The 19,654-nt window shown below is 36.4% G+C and overlaps 1 protein-coding gene across 17 annotated transcripts in view; it reads right to left on the minus strand.

Annotated features, from left to right (window-relative positions):
- Positions 1-19,654, minus strand: part of PPFIA2 (PPFI scaffold protein A2) — a 456,741-nt gene that overhangs the window by 31,219 nt on the left and 405,868 nt on the right. For all 17 annotated transcript variants that reach the window (XM_074325351.2, XM_074325350.2, XM_088800983.1 and 14 more), the window contains 2 exons: positions 6,365-6,446; positions 2,362-2,562 (listed from right to left, as the gene is read on the minus strand). In XM_074325351.2, coding sequence (XP_074181452.1) covers positions 2,362-2,562; positions 6,365-6,446 — 283 coding nt within the window. The remainder of the gene's footprint in view (positions 1-2,361; positions 2,563-6,364; positions 6,447-19,654) is intronic.

A 19,654-nucleotide genomic window follows, 5' to 3' on the forward strand; every position in this document is an offset into this window, starting at 1 on the left:
TTCATGAAAGAAGTATGGAGCAATTAAAAATGTTAGAATTGCATATTTAATAAAATGAGGAAAATGTTTAGGCTATATTACTAAGTTTTAAAAGAAAAGTACAAAAATAATATATCATGTAAAATAACTCATCTTTATAAAAATATAAAGAAAATAGACTGGAAAGTTCTCTCTCAAAAAACTAATAGTGAAAAGAAAATAATAGTTAACAAATAATAAATAACCAGTCTTTCAAACGTTAGTTCCTCTTTCAAGCCTATTCAACCAGGAGTGAGTTCTCCTCCTATGGAATTCCACTTTGCGTGTCTCACATTTACACGTTAAAATATATCATCTCCTACTAAACCTACTGGTGAGCACGTCTCACTTTCCGTACTCTAGTCGCCGTCTCTTAAGTCAGGGGTCTTACATATTTCACATCCTCTGCAATGGTGGGAAGGGTGACTTGGACAATATCCTTTGTTAGATGACTATTTACTGACTATGTACAGTTGTCCAGGCACTGAGTTAAGGCCTGAGGAGTATGGGAAATCTGGTAATGCTCTTGCTTGGCCTCGTGCAGGATAAATCAAGCAAAGAAAATTGTAAAATGGTTTTTATAAGTATGCAGAGAGGTAACTCAGGAACAGAAGCAGGCCCAGACTTCAGAGCTCAGTGAAACCTTTTTAGAGGAAGGACATTCAGGGATCTTTAAATGAAGGATGAGGTAGGGAAGGATGGTGATCCTGGAATGTGAAGAATGTTCTGTTCCAGGCAGAAGGAAGAGCAATTGCAAAAGTTGGTCATCAACCCAAAACACAGAAGTTTAGGAAACTGAAAGCAGCTCTGTGTCATTGAGGATCCTGACCTGAGGAAATAAATCCTTTGAGGTGAACTGATACTAGATCATGAAGAGCGACTCACAAACCCTTTTGGCATTTAACTATTCTTTAAACAACTGAGTATTATCTTACCTTTAAGAGTTTGTGATTTAAATTCCTTAGTTTGCTTAGACATTCTTAGAGAAATAGTACTTAATCATTCTATTTTCCATTCAGAGATGAATTAGGATGCTAAATAGAAATGATAAAGTATATTCTATTTTTCCATCTCAAAGTTGGGACTTCTAATGCTCTTAACTTTACAAGGCAAGGACTTTGTAACAATTCTGTGTGTGTTTGCTCTTGGGAGTAGAGTGTCTATACGAACCAGATGCTTCTCTCTCAGTTAAAAATTATTTGGGAAACTCTACCAAATTTCAATTTGGTTTACAGTAACTGTTTTAATGGCCTGCTCAGTTTTTATTTTAAGCATATTATGAATTATTTTTTAGCTTGAGTAATACTTCAGCTGTAGTATACAGAATTTATATACATTGAAAAAATAATATTATAAATAAGAATTTGTTAAGTTGTATATATTTTCCTATGTGTTATTTAGGAAGAAGTTAAAATGGAATTATGAAAAAAAAAAAACGTTTTTAAATTTGACATTGTATTTCTGGCATTAGAATCTAGTATACTCGGAAGGAATGTAAGGGTAGATGAAGCAAATTATCTAAACTGTTTAAGATCACATACAAAAAGTTATACTCAAGTATAACTAGTTTTGTGCCTGAAAACTGCAATAAAGTAATACTACTTTTCTATCTTTTATCCAGTACTCAAATTTACCCCCTCTTCCATATTTTATTATTCTGCATAAGACATGGGACCAGAGAAATCCAGTTAACATCAGAAGTCATATCCTTTATCATCAAAAGATATAATGCAGGAATGGACACAGAAAGAATGAATATTATTTGGGAGTTTTTTTTAGTATTTGAATTTGTCACCTGGTATGCATTTTTAGACACTTTGTTATTTCCTAATATTAAGATTAGGACAAATTATGAGAAGAATAGGGATGTATAAATGAGAAGCAAACGGATGTTGAAGGAAGGTATTCCATTTGGTATTTATAAAACATCAAATATCTTTGTAATTTTCTAATTATGAAAACTGCTTCCGAAGTGGGATAAGTATTGCATCTTCAGAAAGCACGAATGCCAACAGCTCATCTTCTGAGATGGTGAATGATATTTAAAAAAGGAACACTCTGAAAAAGAGTTAATTTGGGGTCTTGTTGCTTGGGAGAAAAACCTAAACTTTAGAGACTATCTCAAAAGTCTATCTGAGTTGCAGCCTTCAAGTCTGACAGGAATCACAACACCTCAGTTGAAAACATATTAGAAGTAGCAGTGAGGTTAATGAAGAGCAGGCTAAATCTCTTCAGAATAATTCATGGTGGCATGGACATGTGTGCTGCCACTATTTCTCTCTGTGGACTCCGAGATGCTATTTGCCCATCACTGGGAGAGGGCAGGAACACACACAGACTCACTGTTCGGGATGTCGGAGGAGCAGAAGGACTTGTGAGGGACACCATCTCCTGGATCGCCAGTCGGAGTTTTAAGCGGTGCAGAGGGTTGCTGATCCCAATTTCTCTCTGGATCTCAGTGTCTGATAAAGCAGACATTATGGCACCACTTTTTACGTTAGCTCGGCAGGCTGCCACGTACCAAGCAGGCATTCCTAACCAGAGCTGTTGGACAGAGAAAAAAATACGTACATACATTCAGTAATAATTAAAGTTTAGTGTCTCTTACGTACTAGACATTATTCTAAGTAACCTGCAAGTAAGAACCCTTTTATTGTCACCATCCTATGAGATAGAGGGTATTATTATTTTCCCCAGAGGAGACAGACTCACAGAGACATTAAGTAATTTATTAAAAAGTACTAGCTAGGAAATGATGGAAATAAAAATTTGAAATCAGGTCCCTGGGGTCCACACTTTAACATCTATTTTTTATTATTAGGGATAAAAATAATAGTTATACGACACTAAATCCCTCCTTGGGGTTAGGACAAGAACAGCTACAAGCTGCATTTGGTCAATGTGTGTGTGTTTTTCTTTTTTTAAATGAATGTCTTCAATTTATAATTTTCCTTCGGAATTCTGAGTGCAGAGAAATTCTGTCACAGAAGGAGACAGTTCTGCTACCTCCAGCCATGATTTTGGTCAAAGCTTGCAGTGTAGCTGAGCCACGTTTCTCACATACCAACCTATTATACCATGTGACAGTTGTATGAACTTTGTTAGATGTTCTATATGAACATATTTTTGGAGAATGAAATATGCTAATGAAAGACACTAAAGTTATAAACATCTAGAAAACGTTAATTAAAGAGTAACATGAATAATGCATTCAAAATGGGGGGTTCCAACTTCCCAACTGCGATACCCTTGAGAGGCAACTGAATCAGTAGTGCAATGAGGAGAGCACAGGATATGGCATAGCACCAGGTGGACACCAACCCACATGCATGTGCTGGCATCTGAATTACATTGACTTAAAAGAGGAATATTCTCCCCACGTTCCACCCATCATGAGCTATGGGTGAGAAGCGATACTTCTTCCTTAGCTATGAGTCAGAAGTGGGGCACATGAAAGTGAACTGTTTAAACCTTGGTTTTTCAATGTCCAAAATACTGATTTTTTTTTTTTTGGGGGGGTGCTATTGTATTTGTTGATATGAACCAATTGAGCAAAAGGAGAAAAAGCATTAGAGTGAGAAAAGTGAGAGAGGAAGAGAATGGAGAAAAACTAGACATCAGCAAAATATAATGCCAAAAGCACTAGACCAAGAACCAGAAGGCCTGGACTGTGAGTCCTTCCCTGTCATTGGTGAGTCATAGAACCCTCTAAACCTCAGCCTTATTTTTCTCATTTGTAAAATGAAGGGATTCAGCTTTATTATTCTAAAGCATTGTGTTAGTCACCTTCTAAGACGGGTCCCAATGATCTCCTCCTCCTGATACTGCTGCTCTTGTGTAATCCTCTCTCTTTCAGTGTGGACTGGACTGAATGACTTATTTCTAAGGAACAGAGTATGATGAAAGTGATGGGATGTCACTTTCCAGGTTAGGCCACAAAAAGACTGTGGCTTCATTGCTGCTAATTCTCCCCCCACCCTTTCCTCCTGGAGACCTCATCCTGGGAGAAACCAGCTGCCATGTGAGTAGCCCAGTGGAGATGCCCACATGGCAAAGAACAGATGTTTCCAGCCAATAGCTAGCAAGAACCTGAATCACAACTAATGAAAACATGATACACTATTCTCCCCGAGTCAAGCCTTGAGGTGCCTGATGCCCTGGCTTGGGCCTTAATTGCAGCCTTGTGAAAGACTTTGAACAGAGGTCATAGCTAAGTCACATCCAGATTTCTAACCCATAGAAGCCATGAGGAAAGTAAATGCTAAGTTTGGAGATAATTGGTTACATGGTAATAGATAACAAATACAGATATCCTTTTCCTTAAAAAAAATTACCATATTGGAATGCCACTTATCTCTGTAGGGGAAACAAACAAATAAACAAAAAGCCAAATTTCTGAGTCAGTGTGGCCTCACTGTGACTGATATAAAAGAAAGGAGACAGAGGATCTAAGTACAGTGCATGACTGAATAATTTATACACTCTCCCAGCAGGTTAGGCACAAGGAATGGACCTTACCTTACAATTAGAGATGACCGAAGATGGGACTTAACTTCTTAGTTTATAAAGTCAAGTTGTTCAAAATAACTAAACATCTAAATATACCTTTGCTGGACCCTAATCATATTCTACCTCCTTTCTTCAAACAAGATATCTGGATTTACACATACACACCCCCCCCACACACACACACACATTTTGAAAATTTTGGATTTATCCAAACGCTTGCCAATACATTGTAACCAATGTAATCCCTGACTAGACTTTTAAGTTTTTGATGTGGACTAATGACGTGGGAAACATCAGACTTACTTTTCTGCATGGTTCTTAGCAGGCTGTGCACACAGGAGGTGCTAACGGAGGTGAGAGTTAAGAGCTCTCATTCACTGGATTACCCAACTCATTCATTTTGCTTATTCCATTTTCTAATTTGAGTCACTTTAGGAAACACATTATGAGTGCTTTTTGTGTGCTCAGGATAGGTTCAATTAGCACAGACTTAACTGCCTGTCATATCGTAGCCCTTTAATGTCAGTAAATCTTTTTTATATTTATCTTATTCTTTTTTTTTAAATCAAAAGGACTGTTCACCACTTGCCAAAATAGCAGCTAACTCTATCAGACTGTCGCTCATTTTATTGGAGTGGGACTGAACAACGAACTGTTATCGATTTTGAGGTATGCTTCCTTAAGCATTTTGTCTTATGGTTGATTTTTAAAATATAGTAACTTTAAAGACATGTTTGGAAGAAGCAGCTCTGATTACTAAAATGTTAAAAATTCCCTGACTGATACGAGAGAATAAAATAAAGCAAGATACATGCCTCTTTCATGCAGTCCAAGAAAAATAGCAAAGCATGTTTTCACATCAATCTATATAGGACCATTTTTTAAACTAAAATGGGTTTTAATTTTTCCTCATTGGTGAATTTGTCAGCTCTGGATATGACATGCTAATGAAGGTGGATGATATAATTCCAAGCCATTGGAAACAATGAGTTCTAATTGCCTCTGCCAGGGAGGAAAAGCCTATATTCTTCTTTGCCCTGACTTTGGCATATCCTACTAGCAGCCTGCAGAAGCCCACTTTAGAGAATGGAATGGGAGGGGCACTGACCACCACTGATAAGTAGCATGAAGGGTGCCTCTGTGGTCAAATATGTACTTCCTTCACTGTCCCAATCGGCTCCTGCTGCCACCCACCCTGTTCAGATATTACTTAATTTTTCCAGACCCGTGTCGTTCAGGAAATGCTGAATATAGTCCTTGTTTCATTATACCATTCAGTTTAGACACAGATGGGAACAAGGGATAGTCTTCTGCTTTTGTTCCAAGACAATTTCCAAGTGTCTAAACCTAGCGGCTCCTAGGCTCTAGATAATTAGGTTCAGGAATTATACGACAAATAAAGGAATGGTTCTCTATGTAGTTAGGTGGCAGTAACATGTTGGATTACACAGAAGTGCTAAATTAAATATGGAGATTGCTCTCTCTGTAACCTGCTGATGAGAAAGGACTCTGAACTGATGGCCTGGAACAAATGTTTTCTTGCAACAACAGAAGTGTGGCTCAAAAATTGTTTCTTCTCTTACTCTAGACATGAAAAGGGTAGGATTTAGAGACTTTTCCTTTTATCCCACTGGGCGCATCCTGCCACAATCACAAGAAAGCAAAAGAGTAAAACCATGATGTCCATGGGTCCCTAGGTAAAGAAAATATGCCCTTTCTGAGCTATTCTAGGCTTTTGGAAAACTGACTTCAGGAACCTGCCTTCCTCTGTCTCTCTGAAAAAAACTATCACATTATTAGTGATTGATTTAAGAGTCTTCTGGTTTAATTCACTTACCTCTAGCCATGCTACCACAGTGGGTCCATCCCACTGGGCAAAAGGTAATCCCTTTCTTCGAGCTTCTTCTAAAAGTTCATGCCTGAAGTACATAGCAAAGATTATTAGTCAGGCAATATGGAAAAAAGATGGCCGTGATTATTTTTAATTGCATTATTTAGAAAAATCCTTTATAAACTTTTTTATGAGATAATATAAAATAACAGAATTCCTTTTTCCTTTGAGTAATACATGCAAACCACTCAACTAAGAAGCTGAATTATATTATCAGCAAATATCTTATTCCTTAAATAAGAAAATGGCCCACATATTCAATCATATATTATGGGATGTAAATGCAGCTTCTTCCATCTGCCTTGCTTTCTTCTCCTTACTATTTCAATGGTAGAGAAAATGCCTGTATAGAGAGGCAAAAGATAAATTTGATCATTTTAGCCCCAAATGATGCACTTAATTATCGCATGCTCTCTGGGTCCAGGTGGCGACCCAATGAGTCAGTTAATTCTTTGTCTAGACTACAAAATTACTTTTCATTTGAAGAGAACTCCAAGGTAAATTGACTTCCATGACAACAAAGCAATGTAAAGTGTGAAATTCAATAGTACACTTATTTTCATTTATAATCACTTCTGTTTGTAATGAAAGCAAAGCACTTCAATGACAACAAATGGCTGTTTCTGACAACAAACAGTTGTAAAGAGCCTTGACAAATGCATCTTTAATCATGGTCCCTACTACTGAGCCTTTAGCATTGATATCCATTTACAACACCAATTTGAGATTGCCATTATTGAAATAGCAAGTTTGTTTTCTTGAAACTCAAATGGATATATCCCTGGCCAGGACTATACTGGAAAATGTATTCTTTGTTCTTAGTATGCTTTGATCTTACACACACATGATAAAACACGTATATATTTGCTTTATTTTGAATGTGTGTCTTTTGTGCTTCATTTTAGGAATCCATCAATATCATATATGAACTCCAAAATGAAGCATTTGATTATTTTCTATTATCAATTAATTAACTGCTTATCATGGTGGACTATAATATGTTAAAATATATAATCAATGATGTCTTTCAACATGGGAGATTTTTGTGTTTGCAGAGGATGCTACCAACAAAAATGCAGCATGAAAACTAAGGAGAAAAACCAAAAATTGAAGTTATAGTGGCTGAAGAGACACATAAATCAACTGCTGTTTCATTGGATGGGATGGCAAGGAAAGCACACGTAAGTTCTGCAAGTAAGTTGTTCAGCACCCAGGAAAGGGAACAGCGACACTGGAGCCCTGAATCCAAATGAAAACTAGAAGGGTATTCCCCATCTGGCTTGCTCTACCACCACTCATTCCGTTAGGCTTCCCCATGACATTCCTTCCCGAAAAGCAGATTCGAATAGCCTAGACTCCCTGTGACAGACACATTGATAGAAATGGGTTAAAGGAACCATCAGTTATTAACAACACCTGTGTGAACTGAGACCTGTGGAAATAGACATGGACACAGTTTTCCAGGAGACCCCTGGTTGTATAGAAAAAGTAAACATATGAAACTGTCTGAAAACATAGTACTATATATAAATAGATGCTAATAATCAGTGATACACATTCTGAGTGTGAGGATTTTGGAAAATGGGCTAATCACAATGGAAATAATTGGCAAAATCTTTGTGGCAACTGAGCTGGCTTCGAAGGGCAGGTACTAAGGACATGGGGATGGCGTCCCAAACAGGATAAACAGTACGAGCAGAGGGGCAGAGGCAGGACTGAGTGTGGAATATGTGCAAGAAAATGTGCAGTAGACCTCCACAGAGCTGAAGAGCATTAGTAAGAGTTGTGATATATTCATTAGGGAAAGGGATACTTTCAGTTATGTGACAGATAGGTGAGCAGCACTGAAGGGGAAGAGACAAGTTGTTTTGTACATTTAGTTAAAAAGCAAGTAAATATGCCCTCAACATCTAGGAAGCACATAACATGTTCACAAGTGAGTTATATGAGCTGTACAAAAGCCATTTTAATGAGAACACTTTAGTTGTGAAAGTTCTGATTAGAACTTTCCCAAAATACACCACATAAGCTAGAGTGATCCTATTAAACCTTAAGTCAGATGATATAACTTCTCTGTTCATGCTTCATCAATTAATCTCTGTATCACTGAGAATAAAAGCCAAAAAGCAGCTGTTGCAATCCAGCCTACTCTCTTCATCTCTCCAACTCAACTGTCAACTTGCTCAGCAACACTGGTTTCCTTATTGTTAACTGGAAACAGCTCAGGCCTTATCCTGCCTCAGGACCTTTGCACCTGCTGTTCCCTCTGTCTGAAATTCTTGTCCCCTCCATCTCCACAAAGCTTACTCCCTCACATACTTTTAATCTTTACTCAAATATCACCTTCTCTTTGAATGTCTCTCACCCTCCCTCTCGTAACCTCCCACCAGACACTCCTTCTCCCCATTCCTTATGGTTTTCATGGCACTTCTAAAATGAGTGTCATTTATTCCTCAATCTGTCACCTCCCAATAGAAAATAAGTTCAAGGAGGACCAAAGTTTCATATATTTTGTTTAGAGGTGAATTTAAAGGATCTAGAACAAGGTTAGGCACAGAAGTGTACGCAGTAAATAGTTGTGAATGTTGAACATCTCAGCCATTGTTTATATTCAGGTACTTTTTTATTTCAGCAAGTTGAATCCCATAATGTATTTTTTTTAGTCCATTTTTTGTTTTTTTAGTCAGTTTGTCAGAACAGTACCCATTCCATGTAATTCCAAGAGTCTGACCTGGTTTGGGATCCCTGATGGGAATCTGGTTAAGAGCCAATCTAATATGCTCAAATACCTCTATTCCCTTTCTGAAGAGAAATTCAATCATACAGTTGTTTGGAAAACCATAGGCCCTTGAAAAAGTGTGTGTGTGTGTGTGTGTGTGTGTGTGTGTGTGTGTGTGTGTGTTTAAACACATACTTTCATAACTTTAGTAAGAGTATGCAAAAATAATGAGATAAAGGAGCCCAAGTTCAGTGGATTCTGCTCTTTGATTCCCAGCTGGCAGGGCTAAAGCCCGAGTAGAGATCTCTGAGCTGACACACTTGGAACTGGATAGATGGGAAGATTAGGAGTGGTGACTGGGTTTTACATCAGGACCATGTGCTTTAGGATGTCAACACCACACCTGTTTTTCCTTAACCCAAGGGTAGTATCAGTTGTGCAGAGAAATGCATTGGCATTCTTGAAGCAATATTACATTTAATTATTCTTAATTATACAAAAAAAATCTGAACCATACAGAATTTATAAGAGACATGATTCTGGGAATAATGGCTTGAGAGAGAAGCAGTGTGACCAAAATAAAGCAACACAGGTGATGCTATAACAGTTGGAAATCTCTGAGTTTAATACATGATGATTTCCTAACAAATCATGAAGGCTAAGGGTGGCATTAATAGTATGGGAGAATGCCTGCTGTCATCAGACATTTGAGAGTTACTGTCAGAGAAATAGCGACCTGCACTGTTTCGGAAATATTAAAAACACACAATTGATTTGGCTCAAACAGGCATTTTGGGTATACTAGTGTCCTCTATTTGTCTAGCCTATGTGTGGAAAGGTATGCATTCTCTCTGTACCCCAGAGTCAAAGGTCAAGTGACAGCTCTTCAAGAGAAATGCTGTGATCACTTTCCCCGGTACAAATTTGAGTCTGAAAAGAACTGTATTTCTATCCAGGTCTGAAGAAACATTTTTGTTTTCTTTTTATTTATGTATTTTTTTTTCTCCAATCTACTATTCCATCATACTTTCCCAAATGATCACTACCGTTATGGGCATACATTTTTGTTTTAAGTTTTGGACTAGATTTTAGAGGCCGCCAGTACCACTTCCTTTTAGAGGATGTGTAAGACATAGAGTTGTCATCGCCTGCATGAAAACTCAAAAAAGAAAAGCAGTAATTGTAAGGGAAAGGCCATTTGAAATCAGAAAAACTGCTGAGTCATCGACTATTGTCAAGAACTACCGTCTGGTCTGCAGTGAAGAATACTGTTGGATTCTCCAAAGGCCTCAGACTCTCTTGATGTAGGTAGGTCTCAGCGAGTTATTGCAACGGGAATGTGACACGTTAAGAAGGTCCAACACGTGGTGAACACTCAGATGTGCGAGTAAAATTTGCAAGTCCATTCATCAATGTGCAGAGGGAAGCCCGTGCTTGCTATGCCTGATCCGAGGACAGGAACAAAGTGTGGGCACCCTAGTAATAACCAGGCCTGAGGATTTCTAGATAAAGAATCAACAGTATCTAAAAAATGTAAATAAGGCGAGAACATTTGCCTGGCTTGTAGTTTCTAACTCTTAATCCAGACTAATTTGAGCAATTATGATTTTGTTTAAATGACTCTCAATCCAAATGGAAGTGACTGGCTCCTTTGGTTTAGGTTTTATGTCGTCCTTCGACTATGACAGTTTTGACCTAGTTGGTGGAGCATGCTTGTATTTGTAAGCCACGTTTCTGCCACACTAAATCATGTCCACATGCCTCCCCATCTAGTCTTCCTACTCACTTTATCTTGATTTTTCAGGATACAACAAAAATAATTCCTCTTTAAAGCCATCCTTCCCTAACTTCTGAGGCAATATTTACTATTTCCTTTTATGGGCGCCATACTACTAAGCAATCTACCCTTTACGTTAGAATACCTTTACGTTTTTTTGAGTCAGATATTTGGTTGATTTTATTCTTTGTTTGCTGAAGGCAAAACCTGGCCCATAAATCGGTCAATAAAAATCAGATGCCTGGCTGCCTAGCCAACTCAGTTAGTTCCAGGCATATAAAGTCCCTGTTCTCATGCCCTTAGAGTAGGCAGGAACAACTTGTAAATCAACAAATTAAATAAAATGTTAAACTCAGAGATGAAGCTTATCTGTTACTCAAAAAAGTCATAGACCATGGGGGCAATTCAATCTGTCCCACATTCTTCCCAATGTGGATGGTTCATCGTTTTCAGTGAAAACAGACTTTATTTTCAGACTATGTAGCCTAGGGTGCTATTTTGGGACTGCCAATTTGTGATCTGACTATCTAAATACCACACAATATCATTTCTTCTGTCACTGGGGGTGGCCATTTCAGACACCTTCCATTTAATGCCTGTCCATTTCCCCTTCATACTTTTTATTTCTTCTTCCTTTACTTTTTATTTTTATTGCCACCATACATTTTCCTCAGCCTTTTAATTTGTCTCTCTGTCTCTCAGCTTCTTGCCCTTCCAATACCCTGCTATGAAAAAAAAAATCTTCCATCATAGCAGAGCAAACAATACAGTGGTCTCTAAAATTAGATCCGGCTGTTTTCCTGGTGCCCTCTCGTCTTAGCTGTGCCTCAGTTTCCTCATCTGTAAATGATAACAATGCTGACCTCAGAGGATTGGCATGAGAGTTAAATAAGAACATACATATAATGTGATTAGAACAGTGACTTGCACAAAGGAAATAGCCAGTATACGTGAACTATTTGTCACCACAGCTTTTGAAAATCTCCAATGGTTCCTCAAGTGTCCAAAGGGTAATCCTGGATTACAAACTGGATTACAAAGACTAATTTAGTCTTCATTTACCTTTCTTTATTTCATATTCCCTTACTTTTAACCAGAATTAAAAAACAAACAAATGAACAAAAAACTTATTTTGGCAAATAATTTGCATATGACTAATTCCATCTTTGCAAGTACTATTTTCCAGAGCTGGTAAGTTCTTTCCCTTCTTCTTTGACTATCAAAATCTTACTATTTGCCTAAATCATGGCCCTCTCTTTCATTTTGTGATCATCTCAGGCCATAATGACTCTTTCATTCTTGAAAATCTGAAAATGTACAGTGTCAGCAGCACCATAGAGACTGTTAAAGCCTTATTCATGGGCCGCATGTTCCACCCAGGACTTTACAGTCCTGGAGATGAGAGTCTGCTCTTTCATTGCACAGTGCACTTTTCTTTGCATGATCTAGCCAAGAATATCTTTTGACAGATTGCTATATTGTAATCCACAAAACTCTCAGTGGTGGATCCTTGATCATAGGAGAATTTTTAAGTATTCTCCATTTTGGTTGCTATCCAACTACTTATTGAATCTTAAAAAGGAGTAGGAATTTTGCTTAGTAATTAGCTAGGTTAGCTGCAGAAAGAGATACAAGTGCCCTCGCTAACATTAAATAAGGTATTTTGAAAAATGATTACTACTACAGCTTCTGTTCAAACCCCTATTTGTCCATGGCAATGGACTCCCAGAATCCGTCTTAGCTTTGGGATTCCCCTACCTGCCATTCTTTTTCCAACTTCCAGTGAGACTTACCTATACAAAATTATTTCTGTAAGACTTGCCTGTTTAAAAACCTCCCCCTTGTCCTGAAAATAAAGGTGAAATATCTTAGCATGGCTAAAAAGACCTTTTGTGACCTGGCCCCTGGCAGTCTCTCCAGCTTTGGCTCAGTCAGTACTGAAGTACTTGTCATTACCCCAATACCTCATAACTTTGTGTCTTTTTATCCTGCCCGGAACGCCCTTCTTTGTACCATTGCCATAGCAGATCCATACTTACCCATCAGCCACAGCTCATGCATGCCTCACCCTTCCTGTTAAGATGTCAAGACCTCTCCCAGGCAGAATTAATTTTCTCTTCTACACAAATATTATACTTTGTATATATTCCAGTTATTACACTTATTATAAAGTGTAAACTTTTACTTAAATGTAATTAAATTGTATTGCGATTTAATACAGTGAGTACTATAATAGAGATTGATCTAATGTGCTCTCTTATTCATCTGAACCACTTCATATTCTTCTGAGATGTAACATCACAGTTTGAAAGAGCAAAGTTCCGTATGCAGTCAAATTAGGGTTTGGATCCCAAGTAGTAATAACTGAAATACACTTGTCACTTACTACGTGTGAAGCACTATCCTTAGTACTTGTTATGTATAATTCACTTAATCTGTACAACAATCCAGTAAGATATACACTGATACACATTTTCAGATGAGGACACTGAAGAATGGAGGCCACTGGAACATAGAGTCAGTGAGTGGCAGAGCCAGAATTCGAGCCCCGAGGGCCTGGCCACAGAGTCAGCTCTCTTAACCCCACACTATCCGTTAGCTAATTAGCCTCTCTAAACTTTTCATAACTGAAAAAGGATAGTAACACCCACCTCATTGTTAGTATTAAATGAAATGATATTCTCCCACCTTTATTTCTGCTCTTATCCATTTATATTTAGAAATGGCATACATTTATTTGACCTCCTGGCATTTAATATATATACATATAGTATTTACCCCTTCACTATCACACATTTCAGTCCTCAACACTGTAAGAGAAAAAAGGAGCCCTGGCTTTTCTTTTGCTGCTCCTCCCTAATAACAGGTTCTGTGTTTTGGGCAGAGGAAGGAGGGTGGCCTCATGTGTAAAATCAGGATGGAAAAGCTGCATTTGTTGTCATTTGTTTCAATTCAATCGATTTTCTGTAATTGTAATATAAAGTAATTCTCTGGTTGAAAAAATTTATCTTTAGGGCATATAAATAAGTGCTTAGTTATTGATAGAACCAGAAGGAATAAATATGTGGCTCAATAAAAACAAAACAAAACAAACAAACAAAAAAAAACAAGAATGAAATATAAGTCAAATTACTTGACATTTGAATCTACTTCTTAACAGTGTAGCACACAGAATAAATCTGCCTAACATGATACTAACAGTAAATTTACATAGATCCCATGCCTTATTAATTGTAAACTGTATCTTGTTCCATTAAAATTCAACAATCAGGAGGATAAATAGGATACGATCTCCTCAAATTTCAACCAGAAAATGGGCTATCATTCTATCATTCAGAAACCCACACCTGTTGATAAATTCTGTGAAAATAAAAGATACATATTTGAGAAATGTTTGAAATTCTGGTCAGCAAATGTAAACAAAGTATGGTACCACTTAAATTTTTTTTAATATATGCAAGCTGAAAATGTGTACCTTAACATAATTATTCTAAACTGAATTATAAATCTCAGTCAGCTGCGTCAGAATATTGATTACCTAAACATACATATTTAGCTCCATAAAATGAAGACTTTCAAATCCAACATTAACACAGTTGGCTTGAGTGTGAAAGCACAACACACTGGGATTTTGTGTGTGTGCAAGTGTAACATATGCTTTTGTGAGTCCTATAATAGCACATTTTCACATGCAGTGCATGTAAAAGTCCATTATACATTTAAGTAGTATTTATTTAGATTCTAAGAACACATGGAAGATTGTTTAGAACTGAAATGATCTGATTACATTAAACCTAGAGTTCACTCATACTGAAACCTTTTTCTCTTCAAGCTGCTCTGAAATGGAGGGCACAGTTTCAGAAAATAAATCGAATTTATTTCTGAATTTGACTTGGGTTACGTCATTTCTTTACTCACTTTATTTTGAATTTAATCACTTTTAGAACCATTAAAAATGTATAAACACACACACACAAACACATGCACACATACACACGCACAAATGTGTTAGAACAATAAATTACTCATGCTGTTATTGAAAACTAGAGGAGCATGTGTTACTTTCCATTAACCAATTTCACTTTTGCAAAACAGTGGTCTGTTCTCCCAGTCACTTCCTGATGGTAAATTGGAGACTTACTAGAGGAACACTGGTAAATTTTCAGGTTATTTGCACACCATTTAGACTAGATTGCTTTAGTGCTTCATCTAATTTTGAGCCCTCTTTCTGATTTGAAGTTTACAGTTTCCATGCTTCTGAGGTTATTCATATTTTCTCATACTCTTGTGAATTTTAGGAATTTGACAGTAATATTAGTAAGTACAGAGAATATAAGTCAGTCACTCAAGGGTATGCAGCAAACAAGTGGGAATGTTCTTTCCACCTCAATTCTACCCACATCTTCATGACGTTTATACTGTCTTCTTCTGACAGTTTAACCTCCTAAGCTTCCTTTTAGCAATCGTAGTAAGGAAATGCTTTTGAGGTCCTAAAATGTTTAAGTTCCAGGAACATGTACAAGACAACAAGAAATTGCATTTTAGAATTAAGGCAATTATATCAACTCCTTAAAATCCACAAATGACTATGTATCATACATACATTCATTATTTTTCAATATTTTTCATTCAAAAGGGATACAGAAATGAAGTTTTATTTCTTGGGATTATTTTCCTCATGAAACTTAAAAATCATTAGAAAAATGGAAGACCAGTATTTCAAGATGACATGAAGAAAATGTTTTAAAATTCCAGTGTGAGAATATTTGTTATTTTTTAAAAATTAAGATTTTAAAACCTGTATTGAGCTAGCATAGTTGAACAGTACTCTAACCACGGCTTGCTTTGCATTTTTAAGACCACTTATTAGAGCTTTCCTTAATATCATGAATCATCCTAACTGAAGTAAATATTGCATTGTTAAATAATTAGTAGTAGTAACTATAACACAAAATTAGAGTAGGAGAAAACATAACAAATGTACACCATGTTAATGAACTAAGTAATATTATAAAGCACATGACCTTGTATTGGTACATAAAACATCCGTATAGCCAATTAGTGACATGCTCCATATCTTCCTGGATAATTGTATCTTATTGGAGACATTTTATTTCCCCTCCCCCAATTTTTTTTTTTTTTTTGCTTTAAATTTAAAAGGAATATGTCTCCCCATCTAAAGTGTTTTAAATAGCTCACCATATTACCAATGCAAAAGTGTACACCAAGGTAAATATTTTATAAATATTATGCATCATTTGTTTTAGTTTGAAGCCTAATTTGTTTTAGAAATAAATAACAAATTCTAATTTCAGTTTAAAGAGCAATATGTGAAATTTGAAACTGTAGTCTGAATAGTATAGCTTTTAAAGCTTTAAGAATTACCAGTGCATAGAACAAACATACAAAGCCAAATGGTTCAGCCAAAACCAAGGATTACTTTGGAATCTGAGTGTAAAAGTTCTACTGGGGAAGACCCAGCACTTAACACTCTTTACTGAAGTGCAGTTCTAGTAATTGACAAAAACTGTCTCTTGAATATAATGCCGGTGCAGAACCACAGAGCGCTAGGGAACACACAGGCATTTGCAATGTGTTCACACATGTAACACAGGCAAAAGTCCCCAAGTGGCACCGGCAACTGTAACTTCAGACTCACTGAGTGCCACACCAACTCCCAGAGAATCACTTGAGAACTAGGGGAAATGATGTCTGGAATGGGTGTTGACATGGGTCTAACAGAACCGAAAAAATAGAAGTGCCTGAAAGGCCAACATAATTAATTTAAATGTGAACATTTCTCTGAACCAATGATTCCTTTTATGGAAATAAATACACTTCACAATTTTCGTTTTAGGTCAGAGGCAGTGCAGCTTGTGTTACAACCGAAAAGAGAAATACGAAAGATAAAAGAAAAAGAGGATGGTGCTGAAAATAAACATGTTCAGCAGGCATTATGATTCAACTTACCCAGATGTGCTTTTCATGAGATGGAGAAGGATGGATGGAAAAGAAAAGCACACAAATGTTAATGGATACATTTCAATCCAAAGAAAGCCATGGAATAAAACAAGAGCATCATTTCAGATGTGCAAAAGCTCAGATATGAGAAAGATATGGTGTTTATTTTCCCCACCATGACGCACATACTCACTGAATCCAAAAGAATGATCAGGCTGAAGGTAGTTTTAATAATTGACCAGTAAGTTTGTCTCTTGAAAATGAGCCACTCTGAAACATGCATGACCCCATTTTTCTCAGCCTCTAGTATACCTCGGGAGGAAACCAGGCACCTTGTTAAAGAACATTCTTTACCCCAGGCCACTCCTGGGTTATTTTACAAAGAGAAGCAAATAACTTACAAAATGGTGCTCAGAATCTCATACAGCTTTACAAAAGCATACTGTTAGGCCTCAAGAAAACGTACAGCAGACTTGTGGAGAGGCAGCAACGTGAAGACAGCATTGGTTTGAGCATCAGAACATCTGGATTGTAATTCTCATACATGGTTTGGTCAAAATGACTAGCAGGTTCTGATCTTGAATTTCCTCAGTTTAATTTGGGGCAAGAAGAACTTTATGCATTCCAGGTCCATAATTTTATTATTCTAACGTGCTATAATAATAATTGTTATTTTTATTTTTGTAATTATGTGCCAGTAATTAGAATGTGAGAAAGTGTAAGGGAATTCTGTCACACTTCTCCCTTCATCATACTACTTCCTTTATTTGAGCTGACAAAATAAATGTTGAGCTTGTGTCAATTGAGCCTTTCAATAAAACAATTATTTGAACAGATATTTATAAATGTTGCTTTGAGGGAAAAATGAACTAGATTAATTCACCAATATCATCAGAAATCATCACAAAACAACATTGATTTAAATGTAATATTTGAAGGAGCCCACTCATGCCCTGGATATAGTAGAGGCATTGGGAAAACATGGAATTTAAATAATTCAAGAAAAAGCCATGGGAACATTATTTTAAATTTTCTAGACAAGCATAATAAACTAAATCTTAGAAAAATAAAACTTTTACTACAACTCATAAAATATATTCAACATAACAAAATATGAAGCAGAAATTCCTGTCTCAGAAATGAGGCAAGTTGGACAGTTTCCTTTTTTATTGCATAATCATTATAAAGAAAAGCTTGACGTGGCAATGGAACACCCTGCACGTGCCTCCTCTAAATGCATTCATTCAGAGAAACCATATATTATTTTATTAAATGGGCATTCATTATGGAGAAATGCATATTCTTTGACCTTACCACTGAAACACCTGTAGTGAGCCCATTAAATTTTCAAATAAATGAAAACATAATTGTCCATACACATTGACATCACATTGTCCTAAGGAACTTAAGACATATTTTTTACATTATACATGCAACAGAAAGAAAATTAAGACCAAAAAGAGATAGCTTCTAGGTGGTTAAAATGGTTTTCCCGTCAACATACCTGTGAACTCTTTGATGAGCTCTGAAATCAAGGCAGTTTCTGAACTGTCCACAAACACTGCCCAAAAGACTTGGGGCCAGTTACTACCATGGACAGAGTAATTTTCCTCAGCCTACCAGCTATCTAGGAATTGCTCTCCAGTTAAGACACCCTAGTTAAATCTGCACAAAGTGGAAGATTAATATTCTTCACATCTTCATTTGCCATTTTTGAAAATAGGAAACCTGCACCAATAAAAATGTCTTAAATATAAAATGTATGGGAAATGATGAAAACAAACAGGAAACAAATATAAAGGTATCATTCAAAAAATATTACTTGAAGTTCTAACATATTTGTTACCAATTTGTATGTTATCTGATTTCTCATGGTTTTTATGAACTTCTCTTCCACAGCCAATTAATTTAAGAGACATATTGAGCGTCTATCTCACTTTAGAATATTAAGTATCTCAGCTCATGACTTTCTTAAAAAACTATGTTCTGCAAAAGACAAAGAGCAAGAGTCATAAGCAACTCTGATTTTGTGGTAATATAAACTCATAACAGAAGTGATATATATTTGCAGATTTTTTTGGTCTCAATAAAGTACTCAATTTTTCTTACTATAAAAACTAATACAGTCTTTCCTACAAGCACTTATTTACAGTTACATATAACTTCATTATTCTTTTCTTCTTCACTCCAGATTGTCAAGGTTATAATAGCAAGAGAGATTCTGTCAAGAACAAATGTTCTTCAGGTAAAGACCATTGCAAGTAATAGGCAAACAAATTTTAATTGACATAGAAAATAACAGGTTTTACATTACCATCTAATGAATAAGATCAAATCCAATTATTGACATAATGTTTTCCTTGGGAACATCAGCATACATCTAGACACGATAAAATATTGCCATCTAATATGTCTTATATTCCAAAACAGGGGCCTTAAACTTTTCAGTTATCTCACTTTAACCTTCTTGATCTCCTTCTAAATGAATGGGCCTTTATCTGTTTATAAACGAGTTGACTCTAGATGTAAAACTTCACATGAAATAATCCACCGAATGAGCTTTATATATGGAATATAATTGCCTCTTTTTGCTTTTGAAGGTTAAAGTTAGTAAGTCAGAAATATTTCTAAATCAATTATTAACACCAGTTTGAGGAGTGAATGGGTAGTAACTGGAATGGGAAAGTGGAATGAAGAAAGAATTTCTTTCAATAGATAAAACTTGAGAATGTTTAAATGGTGGTGGTCATAACACAGAATAGAGCAGAATTTGAAGATA

The sequence above is a fragment of the Rhinolophus sinicus genome, chromosome 1 (genome assembly GCF_057876585.1).
Source record: "Rhinolophus sinicus isolate RSI-liver-muscle chromosome 1, RSI-T2T, whole genome shotgun sequence".
Classification (NCBI taxonomy): domain Eukaryota; kingdom Metazoa; phylum Chordata; class Mammalia; order Chiroptera; family Rhinolophidae; genus Rhinolophus; species Rhinolophus sinicus.